At 46.9% G+C, this 22148-nt stretch overlaps 1 protein-coding gene across 5 annotated transcripts in view; it reads right to left on the bottom strand.

Moving 5' to 3' along the window:
- Nucleotides 1-4659: 4659 nt before the first annotated feature.
- XDH (xanthine dehydrogenase) overlaps nucleotides 4660-22148 on the bottom strand; it is a 60813-nt gene continuing 43324 nt past the window's right edge. For 2 of the 5 annotated variants that reach the window (XM_033838778.2, XM_033838779.2), the window contains exons 25-36: nucleotides 19217-19408; nucleotides 18893-19038; nucleotides 18021-18102; nucleotides 17422-17517; nucleotides 16657-16785; nucleotides 15997-16071; nucleotides 13758-13810; nucleotides 11803-11917; nucleotides 11095-11160; nucleotides 9450-9638; nucleotides 7863-8039; nucleotides 4660-6267 (exon numbers count right to left, since the gene is read on the bottom strand). In XM_033838778.2, the coding sequence (XP_033694669.1) occupies nucleotides 6217-6267; nucleotides 7863-8039; nucleotides 9450-9638; nucleotides 11095-11160; nucleotides 11803-11917; nucleotides 13758-13810; nucleotides 15997-16071; nucleotides 16657-16785; nucleotides 17422-17517; nucleotides 18021-18102; nucleotides 18893-19038; nucleotides 19217-19408 (1371 nt within the window). In that variant the 3' untranslated portion in view covers nucleotides 4660-6216. Of the gene's footprint in view, nucleotides 6268-7862; nucleotides 8040-9449; nucleotides 9639-11094; nucleotides 11161-11802; nucleotides 11918-13757; nucleotides 13811-15996; nucleotides 16112-16656; nucleotides 16786-17421; nucleotides 17518-18020; nucleotides 18103-18892; nucleotides 19039-19216; nucleotides 19409-22148 lie in introns of those variants that run through there. The other 3 variants (XM_033838780.2, XM_033838781.2, XR_004521850.1) reach the window with 3 other exon arrangements.

Here is a 22148-nt window from a genome sequence, read left to right as displayed (position 1 = left end):
GGCTGTGGAGGAAAATTCTCACCCGTTGCAGAAGGAGGTATGTTCGAGGATGTTTCCCACAGTGTTGTTTGTAGCAGTGAAAGATTGGAAACAGCATGAACATCCGCTAGTATGAGGAAGAAGAAATAAAATTTGGCATATACCTATAATAAAACACTACATAACAGATAAATGGCTGAACTAGATCAAATGAATACATATTAAAAGCGTAAGGTTGAGTGGAAAAGCAAGTTGCAGAAGGATTTCACCATATGATATCATGGATGTGGGTTTTTTTCCAAAGGAAATTTTATTGAAGAGCAATATACATACATAAAAATGTACACATCATGATGAACCATTCAACGAATTTTCACCAAGCGGCACACCCTTGTAACCAACACCCAGGTTAAGAAACAGAACGTTAACAAATATCCCAGAAGATGTCTCCTCCACCTTGCTCTGCTCTAGTTACTACCCCTGTCCAAAGGTAACTACTCTCGTAACCTCTAATCCTATAGATCGGTGTTGCCTATTTTTGAAATTTATATACATGGGATCATATACATACAAAGTGTGTACTTGTTTCCTGTCTGGCTTCTTTAATTCCATATTATGTTTGGGGGGCGCATCCTTGTTGAAGCATGTAGCTATAGTTTATTCGTTCTCTTTGCTATGCTAGGATTCCATTGTAGGAACGTGCCACGATAATTTATGCTTTTCATTGGTGATCTACATTTGGGATGTTTTTATTTTGGAGGTATTACAAGCAGTGCTCCTATGATCAGTCTTGGACTTTTTTTTTGGTGCATATGTGCATGCATTTCTCTGAGGTATAAGCTCAGCAATTCCTGGGTCAGGGGGTATGCAGACTTTCAGCTTTAAGTAGAGACTCTCAGTAGTTCTCCCCAAGGGTTTTACCAATTTACTTTCCTAGCTGTGTGTGAGAGTTCCAGTTACGCTGCATCTTATTCACACTTGAATTTTTAGTCTTTTTAATTTTAGTCATTCTGGTGGTTGATGGGTATGACTTTTGAAACACATTCATGCACAACTACTGTACGTTGCCTGTGAATGAATATACATGTAATATAAAAACATGAAGGGGGAGGATAGACACCAACCTTAGCATATTGACTACCTTAAGGCAGAGAGGCAAGTCTGAGGGCGGGGGTGGAATGAAATGGAAGGCTTCAGCTGTACTTATTCATTTTTAAGCATGAGAAACAAATATGGGCAAACAAACATTTTTAGAACTGGGTGGGAAGTATATATGTGTCTTTTATTTTTCTCCATATTACTTATATTTGGTATACATTGTAATTGAATTTATTTAAGAAAAAAGTTCTTAAAGGAAAAACAGACCCTCCACAGGGAAACAAACAAATTCAAAGTGTATCTGGTTATAAACACAACACTCAAAACATGAGTAATAGACAAGATGTTCCACTTCTGTGTATAATTGTTTCAGTACATAGAAATGCTTTAAGAAACTATCGTACAAAATAATTATGTGGGTCTGATAAAGGACTAGAAGCAAGTACCAAAGTCGAGTATCTCCATTTATAATTTTTTTGCAGGAAGGACGATTCCCCATGCTGCGGTGGATACCTCATGCATGTCCATTTAGAAATAAAATTTTCTTGCAGGGTTGGTATGATTATTCAAGCCGATTTTACAGAGGAAAACACTGAGGTTCAGAGGGACTAAGTGACTTGCCCAAGAGAGAGGAAGAAGAGAAGCAGAGGGGCTTGGCCCGCCCACACTCAGTTCCTAAATAGCCAAGCTCTGCCTGAGGCATGCTGGTGCCACTGCCCAGGGCAGGTGTTCACTCCAGCCTTGGTGGGAAGCAAGGAAAGGCAGCCTCCCTTCAGTACATCACATGGACAGGAGGACCCCAGGAAATACACATCTCATGGGACGAAGAACACAGGGCACATGCATGGGTCAGTTCAACGCTGTTGATGGGTGAGGACAATTGGCTGCACGGAGGAAGGGCCCTGGTCTCCAGCCCCGCTAGGGTGTGATGGAGATGGGAAGGCAGGAGGAAAAGGCGGCAAGCCACACGCTGCCCAGACTCTCAGAAACGCGCTCTGTGCTTCTAGGGCTGGTGTTCTGAATGCATCAGAACAGTGGGAGCAGCCTGGGCTGCTTAAGCCCCCTCCCCCAACATTCAGGGCTCATTCTCAGGAAAGACTTCTGAGTGAGAAATCTCAGGTCTCAGGCTCGGGCCATCACAAAGGCACAGTAGAGCACTCGGAAGGGTGCTCCAGTGGGCCACCCTGGAGCAAGCTAACCGGAGGCTAGTTTGATCCCTAGGCACAAAATGGTCTCTCCCTCTGTTGGGATTACATCACCCCCTCCAGGCAGTCCTCCTGGGTGGCTTCCTCCAGTGTGGCCACACTGGTATCCTTGCCCTGACACTGGAGGATGGGTAACTCGCTCTCACCCACTTCCTCTTGCTGCTCTGCTGCCTCAGGCTGATCCAACCACAGCCGCTCAAGAAGCTCTCAGGATGTGGGTCTCTGAGTGGACCCTTGAAGCTCCCCTTCCCCTGACCTGGTGGGGGAAAACGCTGCCCCATACACAATCTCTCTCTCCATCCCTTCCTCCCTCCCTCTTTTCTCTGTAACAAGGAGGATATACATCTTGCTGTCTTCAAAGACATACTCTCTCTCCTATATCTCAAACTCTGTATTTCATTTCTTTATTCCCTGAGGTAGGTGAGGAGCTAAAGGCAGCAAAGTCCGTTTCCAGCCAAGCCCCTCTGCAAGTCTCGCATAGATGACTTAGCCCATCACTTTGGAACAAGGGGATGTTTTGCACTGACTGTTTTGTTCCCACCTGTGGAGCTTCAGAAGGATTCCAATTGCAGCACCCTGTCCTAGAGCACAGGCGACAGTAGGGCACAGTGTTTGTCTTGGGCTCCAAGCTGTCCATATCGTCTTCCCACCCCACGTGACTAGAATTCTATCATTTTCCCCACAGTCTGACCCAAAGGTTGCCTAAGAGAAGGCTCGCTTGACTAGTGGATATATGATTTAGTTTAAAGCATCTGGACCAGGAGTCAGGCAGCCTTGTCATAAGCCTGTCTCTCCCACTAAAGTGCTGTGGGACAGTAGACAAGTCAGTTACCCTCTCTGGACTTACGATTCTTGGCTGTTAAACAAAAAGCTTGAGTTTGATGGTTCCCAAGTTCTCTCCAGTTCTAGGATGCTGAGTCGGTCTAGAAGATTGGACAAGGTCAGGGCCAGGCCAGTTCAAGGACAGAGGTGATGCCAAAAACCCTTTGGGCGGTTCCTGACATTTCCATTCCCATCGGTGGGCTGCTTTGTTTCAGGTGATGAGATTGTCACAGGATCTGTCTCCTGCCTTGGGGGCATGTACTCCCCCAGTCCAGGATAGAGACAAAACAAAAGGACAGGTCCCTGGGCCTGGGGGGCCCCAGGGCGACATCAAGCCTCAGCAGGTCAAGGAAGCTGCATGTTCCGAACAGCCTTGTCCCAGGATCTAAAATAGGCAGCAAAGGGAATGGTTTCCAGGCTCCCCCTCCGCTAAAGATAAAAATACCGTGGGCCCGGGGATGTTCCCAGTCGTAAATCCATCAGCTAGGACTATTTCTGTCCTTATCCCTTGCCCACGGTTCCTCCTACGACCTCCATCCATCCTGTCCTCCCCGTCCTGGCTCCCCAGCCACCTTTTAGCTGCAGTAGGTTGAAGCTCATCACTGCCTTCTGACCACAGTCCACGGCTTGGCCGTGCCCCTGTGAGAGTCCTAACCTGCACACAGGTGAACAGATAGGCCATCAGGGGCCTCCTCCAACCTCTGGGAGCCTGAGTAGCACGGGTCCACTCTGACAGGCAGATGGACTCCCGGTATACGCCAGGTTTCCCTGCCTCCATGGCTCAGTCGCAGCTTGTTTTCCAGGAGTAAACGCCCGTTTACCGCACGGCTGTGGGTAGGGTTTCTTCTTCATGTCATTACAGACATTAAAGTACTACCTCTTAAGGCCACTGGGATGATTAAATGAGACCCCGTATGTAAAACATGAAAATTGGCACCTGGCAAGTTGTAGATGCTGAGAAAGTAAGACCTGCCTTCCCCTGCCAGCCATTCACCGGGAGTTCAGACTCCCACAGCTGACCCACGTCTTCTGAGAGCTCCTTTGAGGAGATTTTTTCAGTCTGAAACGCTAAATCAGCTTCAAATCCGGCTCTTGAAGAGACCTTTGAAGACACCTGGTCTATCCTGAGGCAGTAAAATCAGCTCCCCGGTAACTAACCTGCAGCGGACGCAATGCTGCTGGGCCAGCTGGAGACTATGGTCTCATGTCCAGTCTTCCACTGCCCTCTGCAGGTTGCAGTGAGATACTGCAGTCAGTGCTGGCATCCCCTGTGCAACACCAAGCCCAAGGACCCTCACTTTACAGAGTTGAAGCAGTTTACAGATAAGACAACAAGGCAAGGCCAGGTGTCTGAGGAAGGCAACACCTCGGAATAGCACGGTGACTTACAGCTCACAAAGCACTTGCCTGTTTGATTTTCACGACCACCCTGCCTTGCCTCTGTTCCTAAGCTCAGAGGGAATTCAGTCATTGTTCAGCCCTGATAGACTACTAACAGCTGACAGACACATCTCAGTTTCAGGCCATGTCCTAGAACATTCCAGAAAATCAATGAAACGGACCTGTGTGGATCTCAGTGCAAATACCGGTTTTATTTCTAAAGCTCTTCAGTTTTAATCATGCTGTAAAAGTCTAGAATATTCTGAAGAAAGGAATTTTGTAAGAAAGTGTGTGTGTGTGTGTGTGTGTGTGTGTGTGTGTGTGTGTGTATAGATGTGAGTGTTTGGTGTGTGCATTCTCCAGCAATGAAGGTTGGCTAATATATGGCAGATGTCAGCATCTGGTGTGATTATGATGATGAAGCATTTCTCACATGCCAACCAGCTGACGGTTTCATTTATTGGTGACATCAAGCGCCGGGCTCAGCTGCGTGGTTTACACTATCCTCCTCCTGTGGCCAGAACCGTGGATCCCATCCCGCAGAATGTTGGATATTTTATACAGTGAAGGCACATCACAAGGTCACACTGTCCACCTAGCACCAGGTGGTGATGAAATCACCCGTCAGAACAAGCAGAGGGGATGCTTGCCTTTCTCCTATTCTCTTTTCCAACCTTAGACACTTGGGGGGATTTAAGTCAAGTTCATGAAGCCCAGATCATCACCCATGATCACCCATCACAGTAAGGGAACCAAGTCTCTGAGCACTGCAGTTCCCTTATGTAACTGGAGTTTTTAGGTCATATATTTATAGACGTTTAGATCCAGAGAAGACCTTAAGAGATTATTCCAGTCCAATCCTTTCATTTTGCAGTAAAATGAAGCACAGAAAAGGGAAGTGACAGCCTAAGGTCACAAAGATAATTAGAGACATGGCTGGGATGAGAACCCAGGCTCCTTGACTGTTTTTTCTCTGGCCTATCTTGATTCGAGTAGCCTCATTTGTAGATGGGAACTGCCGGCTTCAGTTGAAGATTTTTAAACCTGATCTTTTTTTAATGCACAAAGAGGAAGAAGCTAATACATTGTAGGTACTCAATAACTGGGTTTGTTGGCTTTTGGTGTTATAGAATAATCTTAACTTTATGCAGCTTAAGAAGATTAAATCCAATTAACCTTGAATTTGTTTCATTCTTTATTCTCTCCCATGAAGTGCTTAGAGGTTTGAATCTCACCCCACCGTCCCATTGCAAATCTGAGTGTGGATATGAGCTTATAATATGACGCTCATTGGTTTGAAGGAAAAGCTTTCTGAGGAAGGCTCACAGATTTAGAGTTACTTTGGTTTACGCCTCTGGAGGTTTGTGGAAATCCTCTTTGAAGAACAGATGCTGTCAACACTTGAGGTTATACAGGCTGTCCAGTGAGTTGGGACATAGCACAAACACTTCCTAAATCTATTTCAAATACGTGATTACAACAGACATGAAATGATGCTAATTGCCTATTAGCCACTTGGGCCTAACATTTCTGAATTTGCTTATCATTGTGTTTATAAATCATATTTTTGATCAAAATCTTCCAATGCATTCAATGTTCTTCCAAACACGGTCCTGGTGAATCACACCGTTGTCATCCTGCAGGTTTTATAAATTCATGTTCTGCAGAGCAAGTGTCATCTTCCATGGAATCCCCAGTGTAGGATAAGAAGACTCCAATGGGGCTTTTTTCTTCAGACCTTCACAGACCAGGGTTTACAATTTTCTGGTACATCAGTGACACACTAGGAAGGAACAACAGAGAACTTACTGCAGGGTCTTCACATAGCTCAGGACACCAGTGCCAACCACCATTCCAAGACCAGACACCACTCTGCAGTCCCAGATGTTGGGAGTGCCCCCAGGGCAGGACCCCTTCATTTCCTAGTCATTCGTTCCATGTGGTAAGCACTGTGGCAGGCTCTGGAGACCCAGGGATGACCAACTAGAGAAGGGGCCCTTTGTCATGTGACACAGTCCTTCAAAAGCACACTTGGCTCCTGGATCAGCTGCTCATGCAAATCCACTGCAGGGATTTAAAATCACCTGGGTGTTGTGGCATCACAAAGGGGCTTAGGTTTGAAACTCTGCTTTAGGTCTAGGGCCTCAGAGGAGGGGCTCATCAAATCATTGAGTTCTGCATCAGATTATATACAAGGAGCTAACTTTGTAATCTGTGAGCTTCCTGGGAGCCATGCAGCACCTCTGCCCTCTGAGAATGGGGTTTGGGTAACTGTCAGCACTGGGGCCACGGTGGGGAGGTTCTGGGCTATGGGAAGGTTGCTGCACAGGTGTGGGCATCTCCCTGCCTGGGAGCCCTGCGCATGGGCTGTGTGGTCCTCACCCTGAAGCTAAATCTACTGGAAAACCTAAAGGGCAGCCTGACTGGGGACCCATCTTCCTTCCTCACGCTCAGTACTGATGGCGGATTTGCCTGCCCCCGGGGCTTCTCCTGTACCCTTCCCATCCCAGGAACTCTGGGTTCATGAGTACCCACTTCCTCTTGAAACCCAAAAGGCCTATCAAATTTCCTATCAAATATCCAAGAGGAAATCCAACTTGGGTATCAGGAAGAATCCAGTTCTGCTAACTCAATAGAGGCTGCAAAGGCAATTGGAGAGTCCTGTGTATGCAGGGCCCACTTCAGCCCAACTCAGAGACTGGGCTGCTTCTGAGGCTCCACCAGTGGATGAAACTGTCCTGGCACAGTCTCCTTTTGCCAGGCATTGTCTCCACAAGTATCACATAGGGGCTTCCCCAAAATGATTCCAGCGACCGTGGAGTTCACTGCTACACACGCCTCCAAGGTAGTGACCGATCACCACGTAGTGCAATCATCTGGTTTCCTAAAAGGCTGCAAACTCTTCAAGGGCACTTATGTGTCCCCAGTATCAGCATGGCACAGGGTAATCACAGAACAAATGTGGTCCATCTTATTCATTCATTAATTCTTCTTTTTCTCTCCATTTCCTTAGTACCTCACACAGTGTGTTTAACAAAGAAGGGTCTCAAAAATGCCAGTGATGGACACAAAAGATTAGGCTCTTCTGGAGTTTTATCCATCACCCTCATCGTTATGGAAAATAATGAAATCTGTGGGTGATAAATGTGCATCAAACAGCCCTCCTTCCTCTCAGGAGGCCTAGCTGCAAGCTGCAGCTTTAAGGGGTTTCTTGTTATTTTCCTGCAGGTTGGAGGAGGTACCTCAACTGCATAGCAGAGGGCGGGCGTGGACCCAAGACTTCCCAGTTGAGAGAGAGCCTACTGTCTCACCCCTCTCTCTGCAACAGAACCTTCCCCAGCCTATGCCCTGCCTCCCCAGACTGAGGGGGCATCATACCAGGGTGGTGAACTTGTCCACGCAGGCATTACGGATCTTCTCCGGGGTGGCGGGGCTGTCTAGCCGGAAAAGCTCCTTCATATTATTATCTGTGTGCTGAGCCCGAGCTGCGCGGATGGCATCCTTGATGGCGAAGAAGATGGAGGCACCCAGGAAGAGGGGCGGCTCCCCAACAGCCTGAGTGGACAGAGCAGAGTGTAGGCGGGGAGTCAGGGGAGGGCCCAGCTTCCACATCTGCAGGGCTGGGGATGTCGGGGAGCCCAGCCAGCACTAGTGGCTACATCGAGCAAGACAGGAGGAACGGTCAAAATTAATCAGAGGCTGAGAACAATCAGTGCAGTAAATGACTCAACCTTGTGGGTATATTTCTTTTAACTCTTACTATGTGATTTTCTCTGGTGACACCGTGCAAATACGATGGACCGTTGAAAGTTATATTAAGTAACTATATTTTACAGACAAAAAGAAATCTGACCCTTTCCTCACAGCAATAAGCCTAGGGGAATAATCTACCTGCAGCTCTGTCACCAGCTCTTACAGGCAGCATAATTATTCTCACAATTTGCTGAAATAGAGGCATCGTGACAAATAGGAATTAAACTATTTTCTAGCAGAGGTTGTTTTATCCCCCAAAGCATAGGTCACAGACTGCCTGTACCAGAATCACTAGGGACACTTGCTAAAAACGCAGGTTCCAGGGCTGTACCACAGACCCACCGAATCAAAATTTCTAAGGGTGAGCCCAGTGGAGCTGCATTTTTTTTTTTTAAACATCTTTATCGGGGTATAATTGCTTTACAATGGTGTGTTAGTTTCTGCTTTATAACAAAGTGAATCAGTCATACATAAACATATGGAGCTGCATTTTTATCATGAGCTCCAACGCCCGGTGATCTGATGTGCAGTGAAGTGTAAGAGCCAATGGCAAGGATCACAAAGTATCCCAGGCCCTCCCACAGTAAAGTAAACCGTGAGATGAGCAAAGGGCTGTGTCTCATTGGTTACAAGTAATTATCTGTCTTCCTTCCTAGACCAACAACTGTATCAATCAGCTTGACTGATTTTCAACCATTTTTTCATACTTATTCAGAGCATGGAGGAAATAAAGGATGGTTATAACCATCCAGGCGTGCTGATCAAGACTTAAGGTCTAGTGGTGGACACTGAAGGAGGTGAAAGTGTGTGCACAGAGGCGCTGCCCCGTGTGCAGTCAATAGGCTGATTCTCATGAGACAACATGGGTGCTGGACCTGTGAGATCATCTCTAAGATCAAGCATTGGGGATGCACACCTGGGACGGGGGTGTAGGTCAGGATTCCACCTACAGGACTGAACTAAGGAATCCCTCTGAGTGTACCCACAAGCGCTGGCTTGGACCACACAGAGGTGGTGTCATCCTTGACCCAGTTCCCTATGTTCCCAGGCCCACCCCTCCATCGCCCTCACCAAGGCTCGTGTCAGGTTCTCCTCTCTCTTCCACATGAGCCCCCCACAGACCCACATGGCGGGTGGCTGGAGCCCCTCATCACCACCCGTGGTTTCCCACAGGGTAGACTGGAAGGTAGCACAGACCCAGGGCAACAGTACCTTGGATGCATAGATGGCCTTCTTGTTGGGACAGTCACGGAGCAGGGACACTCTGAACTCGGTGGGGATACTGCCAAATGCAGGGATCTTGTAGGTGCTGGGGCCACGGGTGTGCAGGCTCCCCTCAGGGGAGTAGTGTAGCTCCTCCAGGGTGAAGAGGCCCAGGCCCTGGACAAATGCCCCTTCCACCTGCAGGGCAGACAGAGACCGTGGCTACCCTGCCTTCCCGCCCCCCTCACCCAAAGACAGGTGCTGCTTCCCACGGCGGGCACCAAGCCCCACCTGCAGTGGAGCCTGGAAGGAAGCTGAAAAGAGCCCCCCACTGCTTCCCTGGCTCCCGCCCCAGCCCAGGATAACTGAGCTGGGCCTTTGCCAGGCATCTGTGTAGGCACAGCAAAGGCACTGACGTTGAAATCAGTTTCAGAACTTGTCGGCCATTCCAGGAGGGACACGCAGCTGTAGGCGTAATTTCCCATTAGAACCTGCCGCAGGGCAGACGGAGATGTTCCTTCCACGTTGCCAGGGGAGAAATGGCGACCCCGAGCTGAGAAGCAAGCTCGTGGGCTGATGGTGGCTGAGTATGCCGCAGGGGCCCACGCCCCTCCTCTGTGCTGAGTGGGACCATGCGCTTTGGGGCAGCCCCACAAGAGAGGAGGACTTTCCTGGACAGTAGGATTGAGGCTTTCTGAACTCCCAGCCCTGCCTGCCCTCTGGGAGAAGAGCGCCTCTGCTGTAGCTTACAGATCTCTTAAAGGGCACTGCCATGCTCTGCTGGCCCACACGTCTGCTCTCCCAGCCTCACTGCTCAGAATCGTGATATGTGGCACCATCGTAGCTAAGCAAGTGTGTTAGGGGGAGACCAGGTGCTGAGCATCTGTGTCTGCCGTGCTGAGCCCTGTGCCTGCCTGTAGCAGGGGTTCCTCACCACAATTGTTCAGGGAGTTAATAAACAGATTTATGACTAAGTTTCTCTATACTCAGTAACTGTCCAGTTTTGAGAAACACTGCACGTTTTCTGCCGGATGTTCAATACCTCAGTTCTCGATTCCTCCCTCTGTCTTTTTCTGTTCTGCTGCTCTGCTTAATACTCTCATGTTTTCCAAAAGTGATTTTCTTCCAGCCACCCCTTTATTCCTCTTGCTGGAACCCATGTCTTTTGCTCCCAGGACCCTCCACCACCCCGCGCTTGGTAGCATTTACTTCCTAGGTACAAGAGCTGACCTCGATGGAAGAGGAATGAGGAGGGAGAATATGCCTCTGACCTGAGACCCCACGACCTGCACATTGATCCCAGACTCAATCTCCACTCCCCCATGCTCCCGCTCAGACTATGCATGTGTGTGCGTGTGTGTGCATGTATGCATGCGTTTGAGTGTGTGCACACCCAGTGTTCCCACCACCCATCATCTTGTTTTCTGATGTATGAGTGCCCTTTCCAAGTTTAACCACGTGCATTTGTCTTCCGCCCCGAGAGTTGGGTGGGCTCTCATCTACCTAAATCCCACTCAGGGAGACTCACTTGGTACCGTGCTCAGACCTGCTTAAAAATGACAGTGGACAAGATGCCGTGGCTGGGGACCCTAGGAGGTGGTGGGGCACGCCAGTGGCCAAGTCTGTCACCACTCTGACGCCCCAGGAGTCTTACCTGTCCAATGTCGATGGCAGGGTTCAGACTGGAGCCAACATCCATGACGATGTCTGTGCGGAGGTTCTAGTGCAGAGAGCAAAATAAAAGCAGTTTGAAAAGAAAGGGATATGTGGAATGATAGAGGGGTCTTGGTGACCCTTAGGTTGTTAAGTGCCAACCTGAGTAGTACTTTCACAAGCAGAGCACTCCAGGCACACTCAGGCAGGAGTCTGAGTAGGAAGGGCAGGTCCCCAGGTTCCTGAGGCTTTGAACCTGTCTGTGTCTGGGTCGATCATGTAAGGAAGGGGTTCACAAATTACATTCCACAGGCCCTGTTTTTCTACGGCCTGTGAGCTAAAAATGGTTTTCACATTTTTAAATGAGTGACAAAAATAAAAAGAATATGTTGTGACACATGAAAACTATACGAAATTCACATTCAGTGTGCATAGATTACATTTTATGGGAACGCATCCATGAGCATCTGTTTACACACGTTCATGTCTGTTTCCACACTACAAGACAGAGTGAAATAATTGAGGCAGAGTCTCTGTGGCCCAGAAAACCTAAAATATTTACTCTCTGGTCCTTTATAGGAAGTTTGCCAAGGCATGATTTAACACATTAGTTTCCCAACCAGAAAGTTCATTCCTATCAGCTCTTTGTATTGCAATTTCAGACGTTTCTCTTTTTCCCTTTAGTACTGAAGTTTTGCAAACTTCTTACCTTATGATCCCCTGTTAAGCAGTCAATTTCCACTTCAGAGCAAGCCACCCCATAGGTGAAGTAGTGGAAAGCATTCCCTGAGTTTGTCTCAAAGCTGTAGCCAAGGTTGGGTGTCCTGGGGGAGAAAAGAGAAAATACTGCACATGTATTAAGAGGAACATGCCCCCCACTCATACACACACAGATAGCTTGTCCCCTAAAATCTTGAGACGCTAAAGGTTTTATTTTTTATTCAGCTGTTCTTCAAAAAAGTCCATGAGTTTTGAACATTTTGAACCTGTTCATGAAACCCAGGCACTCCGGAGCATTTGGTCCCTTGTCTCTGGCTCTACTCTGCCAATGGCCTTTATATGAATCATTCTGTAGAGCTGAGCAGTGGAGGCTCCCAGCATGCTGGCCTCTACATGGTAGAAATGGAGGTGACAGATCTGCCTGAGCTCATGAAGGACACAAGCTACACTCCAAATGATCTACTGAATAGGGATTCAAGATCTCAGAACCAAAGGTTCTTTCTGGGCCGGCTTGTGAGCTTTTCATACAAGTTCACCTGCTCACAGGGCTGCTCACCTTTCTCGAGGTGAAAGGTCATAAGATCAGTACCTCGTGCCAACTTGGGTGCCTCTTAACGCAGCCACCTTGCCTGGTATTACTCCTCATCTACTGATCCCTTCTAAGTTTCAACAAATGATTTGAGCAAAGGGTTGCTAATAAAAGCAGATGCTCTTTTATAAATTTTTTTCTTGTTCAATCCTGACTATCTTATAAGATTCCAATTTTGCATGAGTCAACATATATGAGTGTGTGTGGTGTGTGTGTGTGTGTGTGTGTGTTTGTGTGTGTGTGTGTGTGTGTGTGTGTGTGTGTGTTCTCTGCTCATAACACTCTGTATCTGTGCTATTCTATTCACTCCACAGAAATAATGATGTGAGCTGATGTGATCAGAATCTGCATGAAAACAAAACCGATACAGGGCTGAGGGAAAAGGCTTCTCCCAGGAGATCATCACCTTCTTTGACCTCTGAACTCACCATCTTCATCTGGGTGTTCCCTGATATAACCCCAGTTTTATCAACTCTAAAAATGAAATAGGAACTTATGAGAAAATTTGCATTATTTTGTGTTTGTGTAGGTCAAATATTACATAACCCAAGGAACACTGGCAAAACATTGCTTTGCCCTAAAAGTATATATATATACATTTATATTACATATATATTATATATATTCATAAATTCACACAAGACCTTTTAAAGCAAACATTGAACTATCTTCCAAATCCACTGATCTGTGAAAGAAAAGGCACTAGTTAAATTTCCCAGAGAAAGCTAAAACATTATGGCTGACAGTAGATACGATCATATCTTTTTACAGCTTCTAAATCAGATGGACAGGGTCTCTGCTACTGAATTTTAAAGTTGCAGAAGATACGCGCTCTTTTCTAAAACTCACTTTAGGTCCACTGAATTCTGCATTTTGTAACAGGACTATGTGCTCTAAATCCTCCTCTCATTCTTTTGAAGGAAAGCCCCCTTAAAGAAATGTGACGCGTAGCACAAAGTAACACACACGGGTAACTCGGAACACCAGACGCCTCTGGTTCTTGCAGGAGAACGCTGAGGGGCGGATGGCTGGTCACTGACCCGCTATGTCAATAAATGAGGAGACAGGTTCAGAGAGAACCAGTGATTCCCCCAGGTGGAATAGTATACTCTAAGACCAGAACTAGAACAGAGGTCTTCCGATGTAACAGCTCGTGCTTCCGGCGCATGGCTGGGTGAGCCACGCAGTTTAGAGCATCTTTGAATTGAAGCTGGTGGGGGTCCATGGGAGAGACAAACATTGTGGTGCAACTGCTCTCTCCTGACCATAGGCTGACAGAGTTCAGTGCTGGAGGGCCCTGCAGAGGTTAAGATGACGACACACTGTAAGATGGGCGAGATCAGCGCCTTACTTACCTGTAAAACCCGGTAGCAGACAAGCTCACTGTACCCCGGTAGGCAGCCATGACCTGAGCAGAGGAAATGGCCGTCAGGAAGGGGGAACCATGGTTTCCAGAAACGCTGGCCCAGCACTAAGCTTTCAGAAGCTCGTCTTCCTCATCTGGAAGCTGATCAACTCTTTTTCCTAGTGATTCTCACTTGCATACCTTACCTCCCCTTCTCACCGTACCCCCTGCACTAGGTCCTCATCATCTGAAGCCTGGAGCGCTGCAGTAGCCTCTTAACTGTCGCCTCCGCGCCCTGCCGTGTAGCCCAGCCAAGTCAGAGGGGTCATCTTAACACACCACACTAGCCATGTCACTCCTCTCCTCTAGAGCTTTCCACGTCTCCCCATTGCCTACAGAGCAATAGACCAAATGCCTGACATTCAGGACCCCAGTCTTCTCTCTGGCTTTATGTAACACACACATCATTGCTACTCCAGCCAAAATCAAGTGTCAAGTCTCTCCCAATCCTTCATGTCCCCACACGTCTGCACCTTTGTTTACATGGGTCCTCTGCTATATCTGTCCAAATCCTTTTCTTCCCTCAGCAACCAGCGCAAGCTTGCCTCTTCATCCACTTCTCCTGTGATTACTCCCTAATCTGGGCATTACAACAGCAGCTCTGTACACTGCCCATTTGATACTTAACATGTTAGCCTTGTGTTCCTACTTATACTTTCCTGTTAATAAAGCTATCCATCTCTCCATCCATTCTATCTCTTTAACTACATAATAAATTTTCCTTTCCTTCCTTCCTTCCCTCCTTCCTTCGTTCCTTCCTTCTTTCCTTCCTTCCTCTCTCTCTCTCTCTTTCTTTCAATATCCACAGCTCTAAGATTTAATTTGTTACTGATATAGTTTGCATCATGATCATTGTCAATTACCAAGCATTTTACTATATATCAAATGCTATTGAGTCCTTTACAGATACTGTCTTACTTAATATTCAGTGCAATCCTATAAGGTCAGCACTTAAGAAGATTATTATCTTCATTTTACAGATGAGAAAACTAAGGTTTAGAGAAAAAATTTCTCTAGGATCCTTACTATATGTGCATGATATCAAATATATACACAGATCATAGGGGTGGCAGTGATGGCTTGTTTTTCAGTACAGTACAAACACTAAAGAGCTTTGATGCCTGTCGTCTCCTGATCACACCCTTCTGATAATGGCCTTTTGGGGGTTATCTGCTTATAAGGAACACTGGACTACATGGCCGATAGTTGAGGACAAAGCCCAGGTCAACGGATTGGAAAGGCATTATTAAAAACAATTACGTTGCCTTACAAATCCATACTAAAATTCAAACTACCCAAATCAACCCACATACATGTGGTATCTATGAATGTGGGCAGGGGAGTGCAGGTTGTGTGAGGCATAGTAAGGTGAGTGAGTCAGAGAGAAATAGCTTCTTTTCTTTGACTCTATCGAGGGAGATTTGTACTATCTGCGCTGGTTCACGTGTGGTCACATTTTATGTGTTACTGTTATATCCAGTCCTTTCATTCCAACATTAGGGGAAGGTGAGGCAGGGCCACCATGGCTATTTCTACTCATGGGAGGAGCCGAGGTCTCTCACCTGAGAGACACTTCCTTGCAGCCTCCCTCTGAGGGTTTCTGACATGCAGGCTTCTGAACCAGAAATCAGAGAACTGGGCTCATTCTTATCATGAGTGCTCGTTGTGTCACTCTTAAAATCACAGAGATGATATAAACTCGTGGGCAGTATCTTTTTCCCTGCCCCCTCCCAGATAGCGTCTCCGGACCCCAGAGCTGGGCACGGGGAGAGGCTCCTGGGGCAGCCCTCCAAGAGATGGAGGTTTGGAGAAAACGAGGCTCATCGAGACTGCAGACAAGTGGGGCAGGGGACCAGCCCCAAGGGACCAAGACTTCTCAGTGAGGCGGAGGTAGCACTCACCCCGCCTTCTGAGGCTCAGGGTAGCCGAACCCCCAGTTCCCACGGGGCTGTCAAGATTCTGGATCAAAAATTCTCCTCAAGTGACTTCCCTCAACTATGAACACTGTAGAGAGGGGCCCCGTATGGCTGAGCGTCTGCTTGTCCTGTGAAAGTATACAGGGCACCTCAACTTCTTTCTGCCTGTGTGACTGGATCCCGACCTCCTATTCCTGCCCAGGGTCGGGGACAAAGCCCTGCTCTTAACTTCGCTTTCATTTGCAAAAGCGACTTGAATCAGCTCAGACTTACCCAGTCTTCCCAGGAGCCACTGGGATTCTTTTTCTTGAAGGGTTCCAGCCTTTGCAGGATGGTCTGGCAGGCTTCCTGAAGAACACAGGCCCCACATGGCAGACACATCAGTCCTCTGCATTCCCAGACCCAAACAAAACCCCGAGGACAAGCGATGTTGTGCCCAGAGTGCCTCTCAGACAGCCTTGCCACCCTCTTGGGAATGTCTGAGTCCCAGGGTAGAAGCCGTTGGCTCTTGCTTGGAGAGCACTTCCTGACCCAGTCCTGAGGCTGACAGAGGGGGAGATGTTGAGGGATCCCTAAGGAGGTGCCTTCTCCCGTCAAACGCCTTTGTTTGATGACATCAGACAAAGCACGTGGTCTGACCTGGCTGACCCCACAATCGAATTTCCATTTCGCTCCATTGTCTTGTGTCCTCCCAGAATCCCCTGCTTTCCCTCCTGCTGCCCTTGCCCTCCCACGTTCATCCTTCCTGGCCTTGATGGAAGTGGTTGTGGTTCTTGAGCCCCTCTTTTAGCTTGGTGTCCCCTGGACAAGAGAGCCAGAGGCATGGCCACAGCCACGAGCCTGCAAGGAGCCATTCCAGCCCCCGGCCCGGGGACTCTCCACGCCCCCCCCCTTGGGCTGGCCCTCAGCACGGTGGCCCCTGAGGCTCCTTACGTAGACGGCCTGTCCGTAGATGTCGGTGCTGACAGAGGCAGCTGTGGGAGAGGTGTTAGGCACAGTGTTAGTACTTGTTTCGCTGATATAGATCTTAGAGGTGGGGATCTTCAGAGCTCTGCTGGCCACCTGCGAACAGAGAGGACGTCACCCCCTAGGGAAGGGCTTGTCTACCTTCTCCCCAAGATGGGATTCAGATTCACTGTTACAGAAAAGAAAATCAATTCGTAAACCATAATTCTACTGAGACTCGGATGTTCTCACATCTGTCTGAATCTGAAGCAGCGCTTTATGGAGTGGTTTGGTTGGATTAAAAAAAGTCATAAATGTAATGGTGATGAACAATGCCTTTTTAAACTAACCCTGGCTTTTAAAAAAATCCAGTTTGGCCAGTACCCACAAGCCAAGCAGGTATGCCAACTCTAATTCAGCGCCCCTGGGAGGAGTCCCGTGTGCGTGAGGGTAGCCAGCTACCTTAATACACATAACACACACCTTACACACAGTCACAGAGCCCTAGAGTGCTGGTGATGGAAGTGGCCTGAATCATCACCTGGCCAACCCCTTTGCACAGATGGGGAAACTGAGGCCAAGAAGAGGAGCAGACTTGCTCAGGGTCACACGTAAATGAGCAGCAGGGCTAGGGCCAGAGCCTAGGCCTGCCTCTGCTTCTGGTATGTGGCACTGCTCTCTTTTTCACAGCATCTTCCCTCACGCAGACACCACAGTGCTGGGGCGGATGCCCATGGTCTCCAGACTGCTCACCTGGACCATCTTGGTGTGAAGGCCTTGGCCCATCTCTGTGCCCCCGTGGCTCACCAGCACAGAGCCATCTGTGTACACATGGATCAGGGCTCCTGCCTAAGGGAAGAGAACGATACCAAACAGAAAATCCAGCAAATCCTAACTCAGTTTAAGGCCTGGGACCAAAAGTACTGGAGCCCAGGAAAAAGAAAACCAGCAGTAGAAATTTGGATAGAAACCTCAGACAGAAAAATCAAAGCAGTATAAAACTCACGATCTAATTATATAGTCTTTCAGTAGTTTGCAAAACTATTTTTTTCATATCTCTCTGTCACCTATCCTAAGAGGGAGGTAGGTCTTTGTCATGATTCTCCTGACGAAGAAATGGGATCAGAAAGGCAGAACAGATGTCCATAGTCCTATAGGCAGGAAGATAAGAACTAGACATTGACCCCAGATCAAGTAGGTATGCGCAAGTTCAACTTTCATTTACACAGCAAAGAGTTCCTCTGTTCAGCTCTGTTCCCGTGACAATGGGCTTTCCCTTGCAACACTGCAAGCAGAGGGGGAAATGGGGCCCCAGTGCAGTGGAGATGGACAAAATTATATAAAGCAATTACCTGATTCAGAAAAGGAACTGTGAAGCTTATTCCAAATTTGGTAGGAATTATGCACAATCCTCTCTTTTTCCAACAATTCTCCCTGGAGGGAAGAAAAAAAAAAATTCTCATAGCAACTTCTCCACTATATTCATGTCAGATTGAACATATTTTATGTCAATATCTTTGTAAAATTGGAACAAAGCATCCTTGGAATTGCCCAGTTAGTCTCTGTCATAACTGAGTTGTGCTTCAATTGTGTAGACAAAATGAGAACAGCGGAAATTTGGGTTCTAGATCCTCCAGTGGAGCTGAAACAGGGCCCACCCTTGAAAGTCTTGAGTGGGATTTGGATTGGGTCAGAATGCTCTGGTGATCTTGGACTCTACTCGCCCCAGGGAGGAACTGTGGCTCGCTGATGATAATGATAATACTTTCTTTGTGCTGTATATTTGGTTATCCAAGTAACTCTGTCAGAAAGACAGAGCCAGCACAATTATCCCCACTCTACAGATGATGAAACTGAGACCCAAGGAGATGGAGTGACTGCCAAGGTCACATTTATAGATTAGTGTCAGAGGTAGGCACATAACATGGTGTTTTTAGTCCCAGGCTGGTGTTCTCTAGACTATCGTCTGCCCAGAAGGCAGACAAACATATAAAGATGGACCACACTGATGTGCTATGACGCTGAGTGCTGTGAGCCCCGAGCCCCAGGGCTGAAGACCATTTCAGGATCTTAAAGAGATGGCTGTGAATGAGTTAGCAAACGCAGCAGCCTCCTAAGTTACCTATTAAGTTATTATTCTTATTTTGACTTCAGCAAGAAGGCTATAGAATCTGAAACCCAGAGAAGCCCCAGAACGTCAGGCTCTTCCCCTCCTGGCGCTTACTTGTTGAACTTGTCAACCTCACTCTTCCGGACGTGATACTGAGAGCTCTTCAGGCATTCATCCCAGCACCTGGGCAAGTTGAAACCCTCAAGCCTCTGGTTGAAGTGTGTCAGGTCCCCTTCTCTGTACAGGTTCTTCCTCCGTACCTTCCCAAGGAGAGAGACACTGAGGCCAGGTCGGTGGCAAGAGACCAGGGGGGCATAACTGGAAGTTGAGCTTCCTGCCCCTCACCAGCGCCTGCCCATCCTCTACCCCCACGGGAGATGTCCAAGATACAAAGCAGGCTAACCTCCTCTGACTTGTGCCCCCAGATTCCCCGCTTACTTCCTCTGCAGGCAGCCCACAGGTCACCGCGACGTCACTCATCCAGTGCTCGGCAATGAACAATGCCTGGGGCCCCCCAAAGCCCCGGAAGGCCGTGTTGGAGGGCAGGTTGGTCTTGCACAGCCGCCCAGTGCCCCGGACATTGGGGATTTTATAGCTGTTGTCCATGTGGAGTAGAGCTCGTTCCATTATCTGAAGCAGAAGAAACCAAAATGGGAGAAAACGATGCATGGATTTCATTGGCTCCTCCAAAAAGGAATTTCAAGGGCTGTGAGCATCCCCACCTCTGCCAGCCCCACAGTCAACTGTTCTTCCTCAGGCCCAAATTATTTCTTTCCTGGGGTATTGCAAACCTCCTTAGTGCACTCCTGGCCTTCTGTGTCTCCTCCTTCTAATTTATGCCTCATTCTGAAATATAAGGTCATAGCAGGTCAAGCACTTGCTTCAAAGTCGCACTTACTATCTCCAGAGTAAAGTCTGTATATCTTTAAGCATGGAATTCAAGACACTTACTGACCTTTCCCCAATACACTTTTTTTTAAATAAATAAATTTATTTATTTATTTATTTATTTTGGCTACATTGGGTCTTCATTGCTGCCCACGGGCTTCCTCTAGTTGCGGCGAGTGGGGGCTACTCTTCATTGCGGTGTGTGGGCTTCTCATTGCGGTGGCTTCTCTTGTTGCAGAGCATGGGCTCTAGGCACGTGGGCTTCAGTAGTTGTGGCACGCAGGCTCAGTAGTTGTGGCTCTCGGGCTCTAGAGTGCAGGCTCAGTAGTTGTGGTGCACGGGTTTAGTTGCTCCCCAGCATGTGGGATCTTCCCAGACCAGGGCTCGAACCCACATTCCCTGCATTGGCAGGCGGATTCTTAGCCACTGTGCCACCAGGGAAGTCCCCCCCATATACTTTTGATCCTCTTTTCTGACTGCATGTTACTCTCACCCGTAAGGCCCCTCCCCACCATATCTGCCTGCTAAAATCCCCATTCAGCTCCCACATGGAGGAGCCCCTCCCAGATCTTCTAGTTGGAATTGATCACTTGCCTCTTTTAAAAAATTGGTGACTTTATTCTCATTAAACTTGTACTGCAAATAGTTTAAAGAATCAAATACTTCCATAAGCCACGTTATACAAACCAGCAGCTGCCTCCGCTTTCTTCCGTCCACTGCCCAGAAGCAACCACTTATTCTCTGTCAGCCATTTACATTGTCCTCCACATCTCTAAATAATGTTTATATCTGTCAGCTATTTACATTGTCCTCCACATCTCTAAATAATGCTTATATTGCCACTTCTTGACTTGTTCAGTTTTAGACTTTTTATACTGTTTTCCCATCATGGAAAAGGAGGATTTAGTTCCCGCCCAGCCCCCTTTCTCTACATATACACCAGCTTCCTATCTCGCCTCGTCCTTGTATAGTTATACTTCCTTCTCATCAACTGTCCATTTAATCATTCTATAAACATCACTTACAGCTGAACCATGTAGTTATACTAGGTTTACTTCTCTTTCTTGATAATATTTCCCCCCTTGGAGTTAACAAGTATCTTTACTTTTTTCATTTGCTTCATTTTCTATGCACATATTACTACAAATTTGTTTTCAATATGTTCAAACACATTTGATTTTCTATTAATCTCATCTTTTTGAAGAAATTGTTTCTGGAGCCTTCTGGCCAACTTCAATCTAAATTGGCAGCCCCTAGGCTTCTGTTCAGCTGTCGCCCAGGAGTTTTCCCCTCACTTTCATCCCAAGGATTCCCTCTGCCTCTCTCCACATTGAATCTCCTGTTTCTGGATCCCATGTCTTCCCTTTTCTTAGTTTTACACCCTTATATGATTGGAGTACAACCGTCAACATCTTCCCCAAAAGTGTATATCTAAAGGTACATTTTTGAGAACTTGCATGTCTGAAATGTCTTTATTCTACTCTCACCCTTAATTCATGACTTGGCTGTATACAGAATTCTAGGTTGGCACTACGTTTCCCATTTACCCTCAGCATTTTGAGGGCATTTTACTAGTGCATTCTAGCTCCCCAGTATTGAGAAATCCAACCAAGGCCTTTCCAACTCTTGGAATGAGTTCCGTTTTTTTTCCTCCCTGAAAATTGTAAAATCTCCTTTGTCCTCAGGTTTCTAAAATTTCACAATAATGTAAATTAGCATAAGTCTATCTTCCTTCATTGTGCTGGTTACTGGATGGGCTCTCTTAATCTCAAAATATATGCCCAACAGTTTTGGGAAATTTCTTGAATTATTTCTTAATAGTTTTCCTTCTCTCTCTTTTTTCTATTCTTTCTTTCTGAAACGTCTATTATTTGGATCTCCTGGGCTGGTCCTCAGATTTTCTTGTATTTTCTTGCTATTTTTCCCCATTGTTTTCTCTTTTTTTAAGAGAGCACCTCAAGTTTCTTTCAACCCTTCTGCTTTCACAGTTTTAATTCACAAGGCTTCATTTTTATTCTTAGACTGCTTCATTTTTATAGCATCCTGTTCTTTCTTTAAAGTGTGATAACTCATCTCTCTGATGAGCTAAATGGTAGCTTTTGTTTGTTCGTTTCATTTTGGCTTTAATTTACTTCCCCATTTATAGCCTCTTTCCCACAGGTTGCTTTTGGGGTTCTTTGATTTTTTTCAGTCTTAGTCATCCTACATGATTTTTATATGTCTCAATTCCATTTTTGCTTTCCCTTAGCACTTTGTCAATTGTACTTCATTTTATCTTTTATTATCTGTCTCCCCCACCATACTGTGACCTTCTAGAGAGCAGAAACAATGCCATATTCTTCTATATGTCATCACCCTAGGGGCTTGATAAATATTTGCTGGATTGAATTTTAACACTTGTAAAATCTTTGGGGATAAGTCCTATATCTTTTTCAACCTGATCTTCCTGCAACACCAAGAAGCAAGTGTTATATTTGGTGAG

Source organism: Tursiops truncatus, chromosome 14, assembly GCF_011762595.2.
Source record: "Tursiops truncatus isolate mTurTru1 chromosome 14, mTurTru1.mat.Y, whole genome shotgun sequence".
NCBI lineage: Eukaryota > Metazoa > Chordata > Mammalia > Artiodactyla > Delphinidae > Tursiops > Tursiops truncatus.
Note: the sequence above shows the minus strand (reverse complement) of the source record. Positions and strands in the feature narration are given on the sequence as shown.